We start from the raw sequence: 20596 nt of genomic DNA on the forward strand, positions 1-20596 counted from the left end.
CGCCGTTTAACATTCCAGCAATATAACGGTAACTGGACCTTAGGAATGGACTTCACACAGTGTATCAAAGTGAGGAATCGAACCCGGGCCTTAGGCGCGAAGAGAGCACTCTTTAACCACGAGGCTACTCCAACGCCCCTCTCATGTTAGTGTAACTAATAAACGTTTTGAAGGTTCTTTGTTGTAAAATTGGGGTTCTACTTTAAATACGTGAAGATAGACTATTTTTATTTTTTGTGTGGACTACATCACGAAAATTCGTCCGAAAATAATAAAACGGTGCTGAAACAGCTTGTAAGGGCAGAGTATAAACTGTTGCACTTAAAATAAAGCAACCCTCAGGAATTCCGGTTAGAATAGGCGTAAGCGTGGCTGAATGGTCGGATGGTCAGGATCGCTGACGAGGTTTATTTCGTGACATCGTACCTCGATAGCATTGGACGTTGTTCATCTTATTAATGGTTTGCTTAGTCCTGAGAGGTCTTTACGTTGAGTTAAACGACAAACGAGTTACTGTAGGATCAGGCGGTCTGAAAGATCCTACCTCGATAGCATAGTCCAAAGCCCCGGCCCACAAAGCGATCTTAGCGCTAAAATGAGCTTAACTCTTTAAGAAACGTCAACATAAACTTTGGCGGACGTAGTGCTAAGATCGCTTTGTGGAACTGGGCCCGGCTTCAATGATTTACCGGCCATGGTGAAATAGCTGGAAAATATCAACGTGGAGATGAACAACAATTAAACACGACTTAGTGGCCAAGGCAGCTGTTCTATGCTCAATGGTCTATGCTCTCTATGCTGAGTGACAACGTGTATGCCCTCCTGGGGAACATAGTCTAAGTTTCTGCATACTGCGATTTACGCAGAATAAATCCGTGAAATTTAAAAAAATGTCACTTCAGGTCTTAACCTACCAGCCTAACATTCATTATCACTTAGAGATGACACTTATCTTACAAAACTTCTCACCTTTCAGTACTTTCTGATGCCCACGATACAAATGGAAGCAAGTCACGAATCGTCTCAAAGCCACGTGGGTACTGTCCTCTCTCCCGCCAATTTCCCGCCATATTACCCGGAGCAGACGACACAACCCCCTGCCCAGAACGGAGCTCCATGTTTCTACCTCGGTGACCGGCCGAACTTTGAGCGAGACCCTCTTCAGATATTTCCCAGGACAGATCCGGAAGATCAACAGGTATGTTACTGAATGTGACTTTCTGGCGAAAAAAAATAACCGTGCACTGGTTTTGCAGGGTGGTTGCCATGGCGACTTACTTTGCAGCTGTTAACACCGGAAATTGACACAATCGGAAGTCGCTATTATAAATTCAAGGGTCTTGTTTATTTAATGCTCTCGTATTTTAAGACAGCGGTTTGGGGTTTTCTATTAGATCTTTTTATCTAAATCGGATTTTGATGTAGCTACGATTTTCATAGGATTGACTTCACATACAGAAACGCGACCATGTAAACTTCCTCATCTAAAAATAATCTTTATACTGTGTTTTCTTGTCGAGGCTTAATTTTTAAACTGAATTTCCTGTTTCAACATATGTTGAATTGGGCCTGTGACATTATGTCTAACCACAAACGCGTGATTTTAGTCGTTCATAAACAAAAATATAGGATTTTTCCAGCCGAGAAAAGACATAAAGACCAAAGCTGTATTTCACTTATGTCCATAACACATAATCAGCCTTAAATTCCCCAAATCATTGTCATACTACAAAAATGATTTCGAATTAAATATTATCACTGACATATAATTTGTCTATAAACTGCGCTTTAGTTTTATCGATATGTTTAGTTTCAAGATTTATTGAGGGCGACATTGTCTCGCGGGCGTGTTACAACGCCTCCCGCTGACTACGAGAGGCGCGACTGGGCGAATTGTGTTGACTGTAGAAGAAGCTTTACTCTCACTGACCCTGGCCCATACCTGAGACACGTTGACATTGTAACCGCGATATAACATTTGGAGAAGCCAATTTGAAACTAATACCCAATACGTTGTTCGTGGGGAACGAAGCGGATATTTTGGTCTCGTCTATATTCACAGATTTTTGTGTGTGTTTTAGATAAAAAATGTTAAATATTTATCCATGTAGTATTAAAAGCTAACATTAACTCTGCGCATGTGAGTTCATTGGAGTTTGTTCTTTTCTTGTTTGTTTGTTGTTTGTTGTTTAACGCCGCACTCAGCGATATTCAAGCTAAATGACGGCGACCGACTCAAAATCAAGTCTTCACCAGACAACTAGTGACTGATATTATGAGCATTGATCCCAGCCGGACAGACGCTCTATCCACTACACCACAGAGGCGAGCTCCGTACAGACGCTGTATCCATTACATCAAGGAGGCAGTCTCCAGGCAGACGCTCTATCCACTATACCACGGAGCTGGTCTCCACACAGATGCTCTATCAACTACACCATGGAGGCAGTCTCCAGGCAGACGCTCTATCCACTACACCACGGAGCTGGTCTCCAGACAGATGCTCTATCAACTACACCATGGAGGCAGTCTCCAGGCAGACGCTCTATCCACTACACCACGGAGCTGGTCTCCAGGCAGACGCTCTATCCACTCCACCACGGAGGCAGTCTCCAGGCAGACGCTCTATCCACTACACCACGGAGCTGGTCTCCAGGCAGACGCTCTATCCACTACACCACGGAGGCGGTCTCCGGACAGATGCTCTATCAACTACACCACGGAGCTGGTCTCCAGGCAGACGATCTATCCACTACACCACGGAGGCGGTCTCCGGGCAGACGCTCTATCCGATACACCACAGAGGCGGTCTCCGGGTAGACACTCTATCCACTACACCATGGAGGCGGTCTCCGGGTAGACACTCTATCCGATACACCACAGAGGCGGTCTCCGGGCAGACGCTCTATCCGATACACCACAGAGGCGGTCTCCGGGTAGACACTCTATCCACTACACCACGGAGGCGGTCTCCGGGTAGACACTCTATCCACTACACCATGGAGGCGGTCTCCGGACAGACGCTTTATCCACTACATCACAGAGGCGGTCTCCGGGTAGACACTCTATCCACTACACCACGGAGGCGGTCTCCGGGTAGACACTCTATCCACTACACCATGGAGGCGGTCTCCGGGTAGACACTCTATCCACTACACCACGGAGGCGGTCTCCGGGTAGACACTCTATCCACTACACCATGGAGGCGGTCTCCGGACAGACGGTCTATCCACTACACCACGGAGGCGGTCTCCGGGTAGACACTCTATCCACTACACCACGGAGGCGGTCTCCGGACAGACGGTCTATCCACTCCACCAAGGAGGCGGTCTCCGGGTAGACACTCTATCCACTACACCATGGAGGCGGTCTCCGGGCAGACGCTCTATCCACTACACCACGGAGGCAGTCTCCGGGTAGACACTCTATCCACTACACCATGGAGGCGGTCTCCGGGTAGACACTCTATCCACTACACCACGGAGGCGGTCTCCGGGTAGACACTCTATCCACTACACCACGGAGGCGGTCTCCGGACAGACGGTCTATCCACTACACCACGGAGGCGGTCTCCGGGTAGACGCTCTATCCACTACACCATGGAGGCGGTCTCCGGACAGACGGTCTATCCACTACACCACGGAGGCAGTCTCCGGGTAGACACTCTATCCACTACACCATGGAGGCGGTCTCCGGGCAGACGCTCTATCCACTACACCACGGAGGCGGTCTCCGGACAGACGGTCTATCCACTACACCACGGAGGCGGTCTCCGGGTAGACACTCTATCCACTACACCACGGAGGCGGTCTCCGGACAGACGGTCTATCCACTCCACCAAGGAGGCGGTCTCCGGGTAGACACTCTATCCACTACACCATGGAGGCGGTCTCCGGGCAGACGCTCTATCCACTACACCACGGAGGCAGTCTCCGGGTAGACACTCTAACCACTACACCATGGAGGCGGTCTCCGGGTAGACACTCTATCCACTACACCATGGAGGCGGTCTCCGGACAGACGGTCTATCCACTCCACCAAGGAGGCGGTCTCCGGGTAGACACTCTATCCACTACACCATGGAGGCGGTCTCCGGACAGACGGTCTATCCACTACACCATGGAGGCGGTCTCCGGACAGACGCTTTATCCACTCCACCAAGGAGGCGGTCTCCGGGTAGACACTCTATCCGCTACACCATGGAGGCGGTCTCCGGGTAGACACTCTATCCACTACACCACGGAGGCGGTCTCCGGACAGACGGTCTATCCACTCCACCAAGGAGGCGGTCTCCGGGTAGACGCTCTATCCACTACACCATGGAGGCGGTCTCCGGACAGACGCTCTATCAACTACACCACAGAGGCGGTCTCCGGACAGACGCTCTATCCACTCCACCAAGGAGGCGGTCTCCGGACAGACGGTCTATCCACTACACCACGGAGGCAGTCTCACTTACATCTGTTAAAGGGATAAAGCAAGCACACCTACATATGGTAAGGGAATAAAGGAAACACAGGATACTATTTTAAATGAACTGGCAGCAGCATACCTTTATGTTGTTGTTGTTGTTGTTGTTGTTGTTGTTGTTGTTGTTGTTCATCAGTTGCGTCGGTTGTTGCAAGGAGGCACGGGTGGCCCAGTCGTCTAAGGCGCCGCTATTCGATTGTTGCATCACTTCGGGCTTTCCTCCCACATTAAGCTGACACGCCGTGATATAACTTGAATAATGTTAAAAGCGGCGTTAAACCCAACTCACTCACTCACTGTTGTTGCAAGTCTATATTTCTGTAGTATCCAGACGATTGATTCTTGTGTGTACCGTATGCTGTCGTTGATGCTGTGTTGTAGTTGTTGCTGCTGCTGTAGGTTGCGGTGTTGGTACTGACGATGCTGGTGTTGTAGGCGGTACTGTTAGTACTGACGATGCTGCTGTTGTAGATGGTGTTGTTGATACTGACGGTGATGTATAGAAGTCCTAAAATACATCGCCCAAATGTTTGCACTCCCTGGGAACAGCCAACGGCTGTATAAAGGACGGGGTCGTCGTAACTTTCAACGTCCGTATCAACTGACTCATTATTTCCTCCTAGCATAATTAAAAGTCATTTTCGCAAATAATGACACAGATAAAAACCTAAACTTGTCCTTGTATGCTGACGGATGGATGACATGTGACAAATTATAAACATTCCCATATAAAAACTGTCAACGTATTCTTAAGAAATTCTGTTCCCTTTGACTGGGCTCTCGTGGCAATACATACCGGGTATAGACCCGTGAAGATCCGGGGTAGAATAGGTCTTCAGCAACCCATGATTGCCGTAAAAGGCGACTATGCTTGTCGTAAAAGGCGACTAACGGGATCGGGTGGTCAGGCTCGCTGACTTGGTTGATGCTTGTCATCGATCCCAATTGCGTGGATCGATGCTCATGATGTCAATCACTGGATAGTCTGGTCCAGACTCGATTATTTCACAGATCGCCGTTATATAGCTGGAATATTGCTGAGTGCGGCGTAAAACAACAAACCAATAAAAAACATCAAACATACCGGGTATCATGGTTAAAGATGAGGAGACGTACCAGCGGGGATGCACTGGCCAAGATGGCGCTGACAATGGAAAGTGAGTGCCTACAAGAAAAGAAATCGCTCTCGGGTGCCATTGTTACCAAGTGCGTGGATATATGCTCACACTATTAATCAGTGGTTTGTCAAGACTGGATCGATCAGCTGGGTTTTGTGATATAGCTCAATCAAAACACCACGTTTTCTTAAAAGTCAGTAAACATGGCCCCGTGAATATCCAGATTAGAACTGGTCTTCAGCAACGCATGCTTGTCGTTAGAGGAGACTAACGGGATCGGGTGGAGAGAATCGCTGACTTGGATTGGACTTATATAGTCAGTTAACTCCCTTGCCTGGTGAACATGTAGGAAACGGACGTAAAATATGGCTTGCTGGCGTGCATGTACTTGAACATTTATTTTTTTTAAAACTTTTTATATATCATAGCCTCTGTGGCCCAGATCGATCAAATGAAATATTAAGACGACATTTGTCGTTTGATTGTACATGATTCTACACATGAATATCCAGGTTAGAATAGGTCTTCAGCTACCCATGCTTGCTGTGAAAGGCGACTTGGTTGATGCATGTCATCGTATCCTAATTGCGTAGACCGATGCTCATGATGTCAATCACTGGATTGCCTGATCCAGACTCGATTATTTACAGACCGACAAAGAAGACACAATTAATGGATAACAACTTCTTTATTTACTGTAAAGGCGACGTTTCGGTATAGATTCTTACGCCGTTGTCGAGCAACGGTATAAAGATCTATATTGTTCATATAAACTTGTCTACTTTGTCATCCGTCAACTTCTAAGTAATGCCTTTCAAACATTGTATTGACAGACCGCCGCCACATGGCTGGAATATTGCTGAGTGCGGCGTTAAACAAAAAGCAAACAAACTAACAAATTTTACGTAGATTGTGTTGAAAGATTAGGCGTGCAACGGAGATTGAATATAAAATCCCCGGGGGATGAGACTAAGAGACTGAGAGCAATAGGATGTCGTAACTGGAGGTTAATAAGATGAAGAAATGTAGTTTCTCCCGCTTATAATTGCAGATACCGTTCGCCGTATTGGAATATGCGCCCGAGTTTGGTCGACAGCGATTGTTGTATGCACCCCTCACGCCCCCTCTCACCCCCCAAACACCACAGCAGGCCCGGGGGTACGTCCCGCCTGTCTACAGAGACACCTCTCATACGGAGGTGAGATGATGTAGGGTGCCATGTTGTCATTAGTGTCATCTTCATCATCATCATCATCATCATCATCATCATCATCCCGTACTCGCTTTGAGCGTCAGCTTATTATCAAATCATCAAAATCTTATACTATGTATTATTATAATTCATACTATATTAACATCGATATCGTCGTCATCATCATCATCATCATAATCGTCATCATCATAATCATCATCATCATCATCCCGTACTCGCTTTGAGCGTCAGCTTATTATCAAATCATCAAAATCTTATACTATGTATTATTATAATTCATACTATATTAACATCGATATCGTCGTCATCATCATCATCATCGTCGTCATCGTCGTCGTCATCATCAGTAAATGTGTACATGTTTCAACGAGGAAATGCATTCAATTTGTCATATTCTTCTGAAATCCCCAGTGCCGCCTCCGTGGTCTTGTGGTAGAGCGTCCGCCCGGAGAGCGGAAGGTCCGGGGTTCGATCCCCGGCCGCGTCATATCAAAAGACGTTAAAAGATGGTACTTGTTGTTACCCTGTCTGACGCTCGACATAAGGGGCTAAAATAAGGACTGGTCGGCTCGGAGTCAGTATACTGTGTCTGAGTGGGGTATTCATGTTAAACTGCGGCATGGTATCTCAGTGATCTAGCACTATAAATCGGCATCAGTCCTGACTAGTACAAGCAGCCACTGACACACATGTGCATGCACGTCGCTATATAAGTGCAATAATCTTGGACGCGACGTTAAACCCAATTTCACCTCACCTCACCTCTGAAATCCCCATCCCATCCTCGTTTTTAGCGTCAGCTTATTATCAAATCATTATCAAAATCTTATACAGTAACTATGTATTATTACATTTCATACTATATTAACATCGTCATTGTCACCATCATCATAATATCATCATCATCATATAAGGAAGACAATTTATGGATGTCAACTTCTTTATTATGAGGAAGACATCATCATCATCATTATCATCATCATATAAGGCAGAGAATTTATGGATGTCAACTTCTTTATTATGCGGAAGACAATGTTTCGGGGTATATACTTACTCCTTCATCAGGTGAATGAGGAAGACAATGTTTCGGGGTATATACTTACTCCTTCATCAGGTGAATGAGGAAGACAATGTTTCGGGGTATATACTTACTCCTTCATCAGGTGAATGAGGAAGACAATGTTTCGGGGTATATACTTACTCCTTCATCAGGTGAATGAGGAAGACAATGTTTCGGGGTAAATACTTACTCCTTCATCAGGTGAATGAGGAAGACAATGTTTCGGGGTATATACTTACGCCTTCATCAGGCGAATGAGGAAGACAATGTTTCGGGGTATATACTTACTCCTTCATCAGGTGAATGAGGAAGACAATGTTTCGGAGTATATGCTTACTCCTTCATCAGGTGAATGAGGAAGACAATGTTTCGGAGTATATGCTTACTCCTTCATCAGGTGAATGAGGAAGACAATGTTTCGGAGTATATGCTTACTCCTTCATCAGGTGAATGAGGAAGACAATGTTTCGGAGTATATGCTTACTCCTTCATCAGGTGAATGAGGAAGACAATGTTTCGGGGTAAATACTTACTCCTTCATCAGGTGAATGAGGAAGACAATGTTTCGGGGTATATACTTACTCCTTCATCAGGTGAATGAGGAAGACAATGTTTCGGGGTAAATACTTACTCCTTCATCAGGTGAATGAGGAAGACAATGTTTCGGGGTATATACTTACGCCTTCATCAGGTGAATGAGGAAGACAATGTTTCGGGGTAAATACTTACTCCTTCATCAGGTGAATGAGGAAGACAATGTTTCGGGGTATATACTTACGCCTTCATCAGGCGAATGAGGAAGACAATGTTTCGGGGTATATACTTACTCCTTCATCAGGTGAATGAGGAAGACAATGTTTCGGGGCATATACTTACTCCTTCATCAGGTGAATGAGGAAGACAATGTTTCGGGGTATATACTTACTCCTTCATCAGGTGAATGAGGAAGACAATGTTTCGGGGTATATACTTACTCCTTCATCAGGTGAATGAGGAAGACAATGTTTCGGGGTATATACTTACTCCTTCATCAGGTGAATGAGGAAGACAATGTTTCGGGGTATATACTTACTCCTTCATCAGGTGAATGAGGAAGACAATGTTTCGGGGTATATACTTACTCCTTCATCAGGTGAATGAGGAAGACAATGTTTCGGGGTAAATACTTACTCCTTCATCAGGTGAATGAGGAAGACAATGTTTCGGGGTATATACTTACTCCTTCATCAGGTGAATGAGGAAGACAATGTTTCGGGGTATATACTTACTCCTTCATCAGGTGAATGAGGAAGACAATGTTTCGGGGTATATACTTACTCCTTCATCAGGTGAATGAGGAAGACAATGTTTCGGGGTATATACTTACTCCTTCATCAGGTGAATGAGGAAGACAATGTTTCGGGGTAAATACTTACTCCTTCATCAGGTGAATGAGGAAGACAATGTTTCGGGGTATATACTTACTCCTTCATCAGGTGAATGAGGAAGACAATGTTTCGGGGTATATACTTACGCCTTCATCAGGTGAATGAGGAAGACAATGTTTCGGGGTAAATACTTACTCCTTCATCAGGTGAATGAGGAAGACAATGTTTCGGGGTATATACTTACTCCTTCATCAGGTGAATGAGGAAGACAATGTTTCGGGGTATATACTTACTCCTTCATCAGGTGAATGAGGAAGACAATGTTTCGGGGTATATACTTACTCCTTCATCAGGTGAATGAGGAAGACAATGTTTCGGGGTAAATACTTACTCCTTCATCAGGTGAATGATGAAGGAGTAAGTATTTACCCCGAAACTTTGTGTTCCTCATAATAAAGAAGTTGACATCCATAAATTCTCTTCCTTCGGTGTATCACTAAATGCCTTTCAAAGACTTGATCATCATCATAATCATCATTTATCTACAACATGTGTGAGAGTGTGTCTCTCTGTGTGTGTGCTTGCGTTCGCGCGTGTGTGTGTCTGTGTGCGTACGTTCGTGTGTGTGAGTGCGTACGTGCGTGCGTTCGTGTGTGTGTGTGTGTGTGCGTGTGAGCGAGCGTGTGTGTGTGAGCGAGCGTGTGTGTGTGTGTGTGTGTGAGAGAGAGAGCGAGTGTGTGTGTGTGTGTGTGAGAGAGAGAGCGAGTGTGTGTGTGTGTGTGTGAGAGAGAGAGAGAGAGAGAGCGAGTGTGTGTGAGCGAGTGTGTGTGTGTGTTTTCTGACTCCGAGCCGATCGTTATTGTTACGATAGTAAAGACAAGATATTTAATGGAAGACAACTTCTTCTTTTATTATGATGCCAGCGGTATAAGGATATATACCGACACGTCACATCATAGCAGAATAAAGAAGTTGTCATTCTTTAAATTTCTTGTCGTTACTATTACATACCAACAAGAGCTACAGAGAAGTAGCATATTTGCGCAAATTACCCCGAAAGAATATTCAAAACCCAATACCTTTCAATTAACTTGCGTACAGAGACGCATGCAGATTAAATGAAAAACTCAAACGTATAAAAACAGCATGCGTACAACAGAACTAATTTCCGAAACACAATTACGAGCTACTTTACTTTCCCAGCCAAGCCTAAGTAAAATTATTTAGAACAGTTATATACATCTAAAACATTATTTCACTTTTTTAAAATCATTAAATGTTCGCTAATTTTGGGAAAACCCCAATAGAGTGATGAATAGATGAGTGAAAAGATATTGGTTACCCAATGAAAAATGTAATAACCCAATTAAAATAGAAACCCTAGAGTAAAAACTCAATTGCTCAAAAAGTTATCTGGAGCTCTGGCAGTCTATCAACTACACCACTAAGGCTCCGTATCCCAACACCACATTTGCAGCTCATTCGTTTAACAATGTTAGGTCAAAGCATAGTCCTACTTTCCCTAACTGTTATAGAAAGGGGTTGTGTAGCCACCCTGAAACGCATTTTAGAATACAATACTGATTTGAGAAATGCTAAACAAACTTCAGAGGAATAAATGTTGTCGATGAAGAATCACCTGACAACGGAACCCGCTGGTCTCGATTTTCACTCTCAGCTCCCTGGGGAATGTACAACTCAAGCAGCTTCTTTGAGTCGCTTGAAGGTTAACAGTCACATCACAATGTCCTCCTATCGGGTACCCATTGATGCTGAGTGAACATAGGCAAGTATCGAACAAAGTCACTTGCCTGAGGAGACACCGCACGTGTTACATTGCTTCTGTGTGTGACAGGACCGAAGTCACCCATCCACCTACTCTCCGCGACCGACGTTTAACTGATTGGTGACCTGTGCACTGTACGCTTTTGTGTGTTTGTTTGTTGTTTAACGCCGCACTCAGCAATATTCCAACTATATGACGGCGGTTTGTAAATAATCGAGTTTGAACCAGACAATCCAGTGATTGACATCATGATCATCGACCCACGCTAGTGGGATGGATGACATGCATCAACCACGTCAGCGAGCCTGACCACCCGATCCCGTTAGTCGCCTCTTACGACAAGCATGGGTTGATTTAGATCTTCACGGGTCGCATTGACACAGGACCACAGGCACAAAAAAAACCAGCCTGTCAACACCACCTATCATTCGTCTAATCCCATAAAGATGTTAATTAACAAAAGTAAAATAACTAACCATATTTGCCTTCAGGCACACAGAGAGCCAACCCATCGAGACAGCTGGCTTCTGTTCGACCACCGCCCTGCGGCGACCAGGCCTCTGTATGTCCAGACACAACCATGGCTACCCTCTGACCCCTCCCCAAATGTAGTGTCAAGGCAACAGATGCTGGAGATACCAATCCCTGGTAGTATGACGCCAGAATCCCGCCAGGTGATGTTGGAGAGAGTGACGACAGTAGTCGCAGAACACACGGACGGTAAGCAAGAATTGCATAAATTGCCTGTACTCTCACAAAGAAATAAGTAATACAAAAAGAAAAGACTTGCATAAAGTACAAAGGTTTACTTGAGTACGAAAGCCTATTGGGGTCAAAACGAATCTTTTTCCGGTTATAACGAATTTCTTTTCGTGTCTTTTCCATATTTCAAATTTGACCCCAATAGGCTTTCGTACTTGAGTGAGGTGAAATGGGATGTGTCTCTGTGTGTCTCTGTGTGTCTCCTTTCACTAGTCCGGACTAATGTCGGTTTTATAGTGCAAGCCCACTGAGATACCTAACCGTAGCTTAACATGGACATCGTATACTGACTCCGAGCCGACCAGTTTTATGCCCGTAATGCCGAGCGCCAGGCAGGGTAACAACAAGTACCATCTTTTAACGACTTTTGGTATGAGGCGGCCGGGGATCGAACCTCCGACCTTCCGCTCTCCTGGCAGACGCTCTATCCACTAGACCGCGGAGGCGGACATGTTTACTTGAATCCGAGCAACGGTGAGACGAGGTCGATGTCGAGTAAAGGATTGTCTCGAACAAGGGATAGCTCGATGTTTTCCATACTCCCAAGAACTTCGGGTTAACGACGTTTCGTTGATGTTTCAAAACCACAATAATATCACTGAATATCATACAAAATAGCACTGTATATTCTTATAAATAAAATACATGTACAAAAAATTCATGGATGTAATCTAATTTAATATTTTACAGAGCAAAGAGAAGAATTCCCGCTCCAAGATCCGCCCAAGTCGAAATATAAACGTCCGTTGTCAGAGGACAGTTCTGTCCCTAACGTTTCCATGACAACAAGGTACGACAACCCACCCCAGTCACCCAGGCACGCCTACCCGGCACCCAAAACACCCCAGCCGGAATCTGCTCACAAAAGCTTCAACTTCACCATGGATGAAGATAGAGGTCAAATGTCCCCCAAAAGGGTCAAGGCGGACAACGGCGTTGCCAGGCCCCCGATGTCCCCGTTAGTCCACTCAGATGTCCAGCAGGCCCGACCTTACCCCCCGCGACATAACGACCAACCCCCGATCTTCCAATTCCCCGATGTTTCTGAAACCAGGGAGGCATGTTCAAGGCTGTGCTCCAGCGACGACCGACAGATGTATCTACAAAGGGTACCACGATGCAACGACGAGAGGCTTCTGGATCACTCTCAGTGGTACCCGGGTGACCAAAGACTCTCCGACCGCCAGCACTATCAACCAACAAGAGACGTATACGGAGAAAGACCCCCGGTTCCTGCAATGGTTCCAAGAGAATTTACCAAGAACCCGTTTCAAAGATATGTCCCTGGGCAATGTTCTCCAGAGAAGTATTCCTGGAGGCCGAGCACCTATGTCCGGAGTGACATGCCGGTTGGTCAGATACAACAGTTCCAGAGGGGAAGTGAGGTCAGACAGATGACCAACTCGAGTCTCAAACGAACGCCAACGATGAGGAGCCAGAGCAACATCGAGTACTCTCCCAGCAAGGGCGAGCTGGAACAGATGGAGAAGGAGAAGTACTCGCGGTCAATTTCCAAACCGGAAGGTCCAGTTGGGATGCAGCATCTACAACGGCAATACGCCACTAAGGACAACGGCTACTGCGGCTACATTGGCGAGGCTTCCTACCCAGCAGAACGACCTGTAGAAGTACCTTGGGTAAGTTTATTTGGGGATTTTTCACCTTTCACCTTCTGACATGGATGTTTATCCGTGAAATCAGTTTTTCTCTGAATAAACTAGTTGTTGCTGTCGTTGCCTTCATCGTTGTAGCATAGGTAGGAGTAGTAATAGTAGTAGCAGGATAGTAGTAGTTGTAGTAGTAGTAGCATCAGCAACAGTAGTAGTAGTAGTAGTAGCAAGAGTAGTAGTAACATCAAGGGTATTAGCAGTAGTAGTAGCAGCAAGGGTAGTAGTAGTAGTAACATCAACGACAGTAGCAGTTATAGTTGTAGCAATAGTAGTAGTTGGGGTAGTAGTAGTAGTAACAGCAGCAGCAACAGTAGTAGTAGTAGTAGTAGTAGTAGCAGCAGCAGCAACTTTCAAGATAAAACAGGCAACCGTGATATAGTTTGATGAAGCCGATTGCGGCGTAAAACAACATCCACTAATTCCGAGCTTTCTCAAGAAAAAACATTCTCCTATCCTCGACAGAATACGGCGAATAACCGTCCGGGCGGAATGTGACGCCCGGGATACAATGCCAGTGTTACAGCAAGTAACTCGTGCATTGGCAGTATTACCTGTACGATATGACATCATATTAATGTGTTTGATGTGGCCGGTGCTACCGGTAAGGCAGGACTCGCTACCTTTTTCACGAACGCCAGGTGCCATCACTGATTTTCAGTGATCCATTCATTTACAGCTACCTTGCCTTTTGCGCCAAATGGAATCGCTTTCGTCGGATAATCGAGAATGATTATTCTCTGGCGTTGACGTTTTATATTAGCGTTAATCATGTTTAATTTCTTAATTAGGTTTTCTGTTTGCGTTTCAAAAGCAGAGCGTGTACCAAGACGCCAGAAGACAGGGGGCTTGCCGACAGCTTTTCGGAACTTCAGAACCATGTAAGTCGATTTTAACTTTCTGGGCTTCTCATTGACTAAATCAATTCAGGACGCACATGGTTGCGTCCCCTAGTCGGGTCAGGATCAGCGTTGAACTTTTGAACTACATTGTAGAGCTTGCTTTTCTTCTTCAGGTTAACCTGAATGTTGGGAGAGTTTATTTTGAATATTCTTGTACAACTCTTCAGGTTATGGCAGAGGTCAGACCTACCGTAGTGACCCATACACGTCACACATCTCTCAACGAGGCCAACTGGTTAGTTCCAACGATGATTACGACATCTATATCGTTCCACACGAGCCTCGGACTGAAGCAGTGACGTCACGTCCGCCGACATCGGAAGCTGATAATGAGTTGGTCTATGTCCAGCCACGTCGGCAGTCGATTTCCTGTCCCCGAGATACTTGCAGAACTGTATCGATGGTGCAGGGAAGATCTTCCCCGGAGAAGAAGCATCAGAAAGGTAGGTGTCCTTGCCCTTAGATTCTTAATACAATAGGGAGCCGTCGCTGTTATACAACCAACATTTGTCCTGCCTAGTAGACCCGTGAAGATCCGGGGTAGAATTGGTCTTCAGCAACCCATGCTTGCCGTAAAAGGCGACTATGCTTGCCGTAAAAGGCGACTATGCTTGTCGTAAGGGTGGACTAATGGGATCGGGTGGTCAGGCTCGCTGACTTGGTTGATGCATGTCATCGATCCCAACTGCGTGGATCGATACTCATGATATTAATCACTGGTCCAGATTCGATTATTTACAGACCGCCGTCATATAGCGGGAATATTGCCGAGTGCGGCATTTAACTACAAACCAAACCAAACCAAACCTGCCTAGTACAAGCAGGCACACACAAACATGCATTCAAACACACACACGCACACGCGCGCGCGCGCAGATACACTGAGACGTGCAATAATTTCGAGATGTTATTTTTAATTTCAGGTCAGCAGATCGACATCAAGATTAAATGCCAGGACGTTGCTCATAATATACAGGGTCTGTCGGAGAAACTTCAGATGAAGAAAGCGACAAGCCCCTGTTTTTGTGAAAACGTCGAAGCGAAAATAAAGATAATAGCCCAAACGGCTTACAGCAAAATCCGAAGAGACGACACTAGTCGTGAAAGTCACGAACGTTTTGATAGAGAAATTAAGAAAACGAACACCATGTTGAAGAACGCGCTGGAAACGGCTAAAGCTATGAGGGACTTATGTGGACGACACAGAACGGTCACTGACATTTACACCGGAAGCGTTGTCATAGCAATGCAGTGCACAACTCTCGCGTCACTCGAGACTTTACGAGAGCAGTATAAAACCGGCGAGCTGAAACAACTGTTGGGTCAATGTTTTGTAACCGAGAGGTTGAAAAGAGAGTTTGGAAAGTATATTTTGCTTTCCGTGACTATATCAGACAATGATTTTGAAAGGTGTAGGAGAAATCTAGGTAAATAGAAGTTCTTTTTCATTTAGAATGTGTACATCGATACCCACGTAACCATCAAAATCTCCTAACCTGTGAAGATCCGGGTTTGAATAGGTCCCCAGCAACCAATGCTTTTCATATAGGCGACTATGCTTGTCGTGAGAGGCGACTAACGGGATCGGGTGGCCAGTCTAGCTGACTTGGTTGAGGTATTTCAACGTATCCTAACTGCTCACATCGATGGTCATAGTGTCCATCACTGGATTGTCTGGTCCAGACTCGATTATTTACAGACCGCCGTCATATAGCTGGAATAATGCTGAGTGCAAACAACAAACAAACAAATATATATCTTCTAAAATGTAGGGTGGCCCAGTCGTCTAAGGTGCGGCAGTTCGTCGATTCGAATCCCGGTTCGCACCTATTATGTTTCTCGGTTTGTCAGTACCATACCCGTGCTCGTGGGTTTCACCAAAGTGGTAAACGTCTGAGACCTGCATCACTTCGGGATTTCCTCCCGATATAACTCGAATATTGGCCAAAGTGGCGTTATAACCCAACTCACTCACTCACTCAAAAATGTATGTTCTGAAGTCATTGGATATTTGCGAGGTTTGTTTTTTGTTTGTTGTTCAGTTGGTGTTTTCTGTTTGTCTGTTTGTTCATGTGATGTTTCTTGTTTGTGGGTTTGTTGTATGTTTTTTTGTTCTTTCGTCTTTTGGTTTGGGTTGTGTTTTTATTTTGGGGGAGAGAGGGGGTTGGTGGTGGTTGTAGCTGTTAATATGTTTTCATTTTTTGGTGTGTGTGTGTGAAGGTGGGGTGGGGGGATATCATTTGACCATATTCATTACTTTTGACCGATAAAAGTGCCAGCGATTAATAGAATTCCGTGCTTTTGACGAGGCCTACCTATTCTTCAATGAAGTCATTGTTCTCCCAGCTTCTCAGCGTCTTCAGTTGATGTATCTCACATCTGTACTTTCAGAAGAACCTCTTCATGACGTCAGGAGCCAACGAAGGAAACCTCGGACAACTGCAATGGTAAGTCCCAAACTTGGGATGGAGGCTGAGGAACAGGAGCGGGGGGGGGGGGGGGGGGTCCGGAAGGATCACTAGAGGGGGGGCAGTGTATGTCGCTCCGTAGTGCGTCTATCGTACCGTAGTGTGTCTAACGAACCGTAATGTGGCTGTCGTATCGTAGTGTGTCTAGCGTATCGTAGTGTGTCTGTCGTACCGTAGTGTGTCTATCGTAACGTAGTGTGTCTAACGTAACGTAGTGTGTCTAACGTACCGTAGTGCGTCTATCGTACCGTAGTGTGTCTATCGTACCGTAGTGCGTCTATCGTACCGTATTGTGTCTATCGTAACGTAGTGTGTCTATCGTACCGTAGTGCGTCTATCGTACCGTAGTGTGTCTATCGTACCGTAGTGTGTCTATCGTACCGTAGTGCGTCTATCGTACCGTAGTGTGTCTATCGTAACGTAGTGTGTCTATCGTAACGTAGTGTGTCTATCCTACCGTAGTGTGTCTGTCGTACCGTAGTGTGTCTATCGTACCGTAGTGCGTCTATCGTACCGTAGTGTGTCTGTCGTACAGTAGTGCGTCTATCGTACCGTAGTGTGTCTATCGTAACGTAGTGTGTCTATCCTACCGTAGTGCGTCTATCGTACCGTAGTGTGTCTATTGTACCGTAGTGCGTCTATCGTACCGTAGTGTGTCTATGGTACCGTAGTGTGTCTAACGTACCGTTGTGTGTCTATCCTACCGTAGTGTGTCTATCCTACCGTAGTGTGTCTATCGTACTGTAGTGTGTCTATCGTAGCGTAGTGTGTCTATCCTACCGTAGTGTGTCTATCGTACCGTAGTGTGTCTATCGTACCGTAGTGTGTCTATCCTACCGTAGTGTGTCTATCCTACCGTAGTGTGTCTATCCTACCGTAGTGCGTCTATCCTACCGTAGTGTGTCTAACGTACCGTTGTGTGTCTATCCTACCGTAGTGTGTCTGTCGTATCATTTGTGTCTGTCGTATCATTTGTGTCTGTCGTATCATTTGTGTCTGTCGTATCATTTGCGTCAGTTGTGTTTTATTGTGTCCATCCTAGTATGACTTTCGAATCAAATCACCCAAAATACGAATACACTTAAGTAGCCCTGACGTTCATCCACAGCTCTCTCCATCAAAGAGGATCACAAAGAGCGCCGATGACCTGGAGAACATCCCGTCCTTGACGCCAACCCCAGTGAATCACTGTCGCAGCGCCTCCACCCCAGTCCTGATGACGTCATCACCACTCTCTAGTCCCACCCACCTCGCAAGGTCCCCCTCTACCCCCACCAAAAGGGACCGTGTCTTTTCCTTCACCGGCAAGTGCCCTACCCCAACCCGACACAGAAACCTCTCACTATCGTCAGCAGGGGAACTGTCACCACGAAGGATATTTCAACAAATGTAAGTGTATTGAGTGTGTGAGTGAATATGGTTTTACGCCGCTTTTAGCAATATTCCAGCAATATCACAGCGGAGGACACCAGAAATGGGCTTCACACATTGTACCCATGTCGGGAATCGAACCCGGGTCTTCGGCGGGACGAGCGAACGCTTTAACCACTAGGCTACCCCATCGCTCCACACCTCGAGTGACTGAGGTGAGTGGTTACACCGCGATGGGTTGGCTTTGTGTAGGTTAACAGTTCAACGTGATGCAGCGTGTCGACGTGTTAAGAGTTCAAAGCCCCTTTGGCCAATACATCCTGGTACATCAAAGGGAAGCAACTTGGCGCTGGACGTAGACGTCAAGATGTCACTTTTGAGTATTGCTTATACGCTATAAAAAAAAATTCTTACTCATCCTTGTAATTGGAGTGTGGTTTAAACCAGTCTTCATTACATTGCGGAACTTGCTATATAATTTCAGTGCTCCCAAACCCTCATTTTCACGAAGCAAGGAAGTTAACTGACTACAAAAGTCCAGTTTCCACCCTTGCCGAACTAGGCTGGAATTGTGGATTTATATTTTGGCTCGACTAACGAGTCTATGCATAGTCCAGTCAAATTCGCGTAAAGAAATCAACATCCGTTTCGTCAACTGCCGTGCAGATTTCGGTCGATGGCAGGATTTCCAAGGCATGTGTATCGTCAACTTAGCGTCAACAGATATTTTACAAATCGTTTCATGGTTTTAATGAATGTGCTCACGTGATCTGCTGCACTTTTAGAAGTAAGACCCGCTTTGTTACGATATAGATCTTGATAATCGATCCTATCGTCTTCACTGAGCGCCGCCATTTTGTTTGAAGCAAATGCTAGTGAGATCAGAGGTGGAATCTGATTGGTCAATAGGAGGGACATAACTCGTAACAGCCACTGGTGGCGCTACGATCCAACCCAAAAATTCCGGCCTAGTTCGGCAAGGGTGGAAACTGGATAACGTTAGAGTCAGTTTACTCCCTAGCCTCGGGAAGATGCCAAACCCTTTCCTTTTGAGAAGACTCTCAAGTTGTATTATTTGTAATTAACAAGATTTACTGGTATAATGTTTATCATCATCAATATCATTATTATCATTATTGTTATCATTTTTTTAATTTTCAGAAACACTGACGACCCACCGTGTTCTCCGTCCAAGAAAAACTTCACATTCATCGACCAACAGTCTTCTCCCAAGCTCCGTAAGAGCCTTGAAGACATAACTTCAGATTTCGGGAACGTGTCTGTACACCGCTGACCGACGTCTGATTAAACAGAGCAGACATACACGAGAGTCACAGTCACAGAATCAAACCTCACTCTCCATACGTCCAACGAACAAATGCTTTATGTACATATATTACATATGTGTCACAAATGGCCCAAGCATGCGCCTCTTTGTTATAGGCATGAAAATGTTCTTATGTATGGTGCCTTCCTTGGATCCCAGGTGAGGCGAGGTGCAATGGGGGTTTCAGGTCGCGTTCAAGACTATTGAACTTATATATCGACGTGCGTGTGTGTGTGTGTGTGTGGGAGGTGGGGGGGGGGGGGGGGGGGGGGGGGGGGGTGCTTGTACTAGTCCGGACTAATGTCGATTTATAGTGCTAGCCCACTGAGATACCATGCCGCCGTTGAATATGAATACCCCACACAGACACAGTATACTGTCTCCGATCTTACCAGTCCTCGTTTAAGCCCCTTAATGCCAATCGGCAACAGGGTAGGCGCTCGGCATCTATGGGCTAAAACAAGGACTGGTCGGCTGGGAGTGAGTGTACTGTGTCTGATTTGGGTATTCATGTTAAACTGCGACATGGTATCTCAGTTGGCTAGCACTATAAAATCATTATCAGTTGGATTACTACAAGCAGCAACATACACGTGCATGCACGTCGTTATACAAGTGCAATAATCTTGGACTCGACGATTAACCCCATTTCACCTCACCTTCTTCTAAAAGTCCACAGTGGTTGGATGATGGTGCTCTTAAATCATGGATGAGTAATGCTTTAATCCCGACGCCACTGGTTACACGGTTCAACCAATGAGTTCCGTCGTCATCTTGACATCACTGGTTGTATGGCTCAACCAGGGAGTACCGTCGTCATCTTGACATCACTGGTTGTATGGCTCAACCAATGAGTACCGTCGTCATCTTGACATCACTGGTTACACGGCTTAACCAGGGAGTACCGTCGTCATCTTGACATCACTGGTTGTATGGCCCAACCAGGGAGTACCGTCGTCATCTTGACATCACTGGTTGTATGGCTCAACCAATGAGTACCGTCGTCATCTTGACATCACTGGTTGTATGGCTCAACCAGGGAGTACCGTCGTCATCTTGACATCACTGGTTGTATGGCTCAACCA

The 20596-nt window shown here is 45.7% G+C and overlaps 1 protein-coding gene and 1 long non-coding RNA gene across 4 annotated transcripts in view; one reads left to right on the plus strand and one right to left on the minus strand.

The window, feature by feature from the left end:
- LOC125379165 overlaps positions 1–1089 on the minus strand; it is a 114903-nt gene extending 113814 nt beyond the window's left edge. Inside the window, exon 1 of the long non-coding RNA XR_007220630.1 lies at positions 970–1089. This is a non-coding gene — a long non-coding RNA (uncharacterized LOC125379165). The remainder of the gene's footprint in view (positions 1–969) is intronic.
- LOC125379164 overlaps positions 1–19747 on the plus strand; it is a 48414-nt gene extending 28667 nt beyond the window's left edge. The window contains exons 2-11 of one of the 3 annotated variants that reach the window (XM_048395253.1): positions 977–1198; positions 6640–6786; positions 11506–11734; positions 12467–13413; positions 14261–14324; positions 14513–14788; positions 15269–15772; positions 16737–16792; positions 17922–18202; positions 19346–19747. In XM_048395253.1, the coding sequence (XP_048251210.1) occupies positions 977–1198; positions 6640–6786; positions 11506–11734; positions 12467–13413; positions 14261–14324; positions 14513–14788; positions 15269–15772; positions 16737–16792; positions 17922–18202; positions 19346–19478 (2859 nt within the window). In that variant the 3' untranslated portion in view covers positions 19479–19747. Of the gene's footprint in view, positions 1–976; positions 1199–6639; positions 6787–11505; positions 11735–12466; positions 13414–14257; positions 14325–14512; positions 14789–15268; positions 15773–16736; positions 16793–17921; positions 18203–19345 lie in introns of all 3 variants that reach the window. The other 2 variants (XM_048395252.1, XM_048395254.1) reach the window with 2 other exon arrangements.
- Positions 19748–20596: the final 849 nt, after the last annotated feature.

This window comes from Haliotis rufescens, unplaced genomic scaffold (assembly GCF_023055435.1).
Source record: "Haliotis rufescens isolate VD_foot unplaced genomic scaffold, xgHalRufe1.0.p SCAF_14, whole genome shotgun sequence".
Lineage (NCBI taxonomy): Eukaryota > Metazoa > Mollusca > Gastropoda > Lepetellida > Haliotidae > Haliotis > Haliotis rufescens.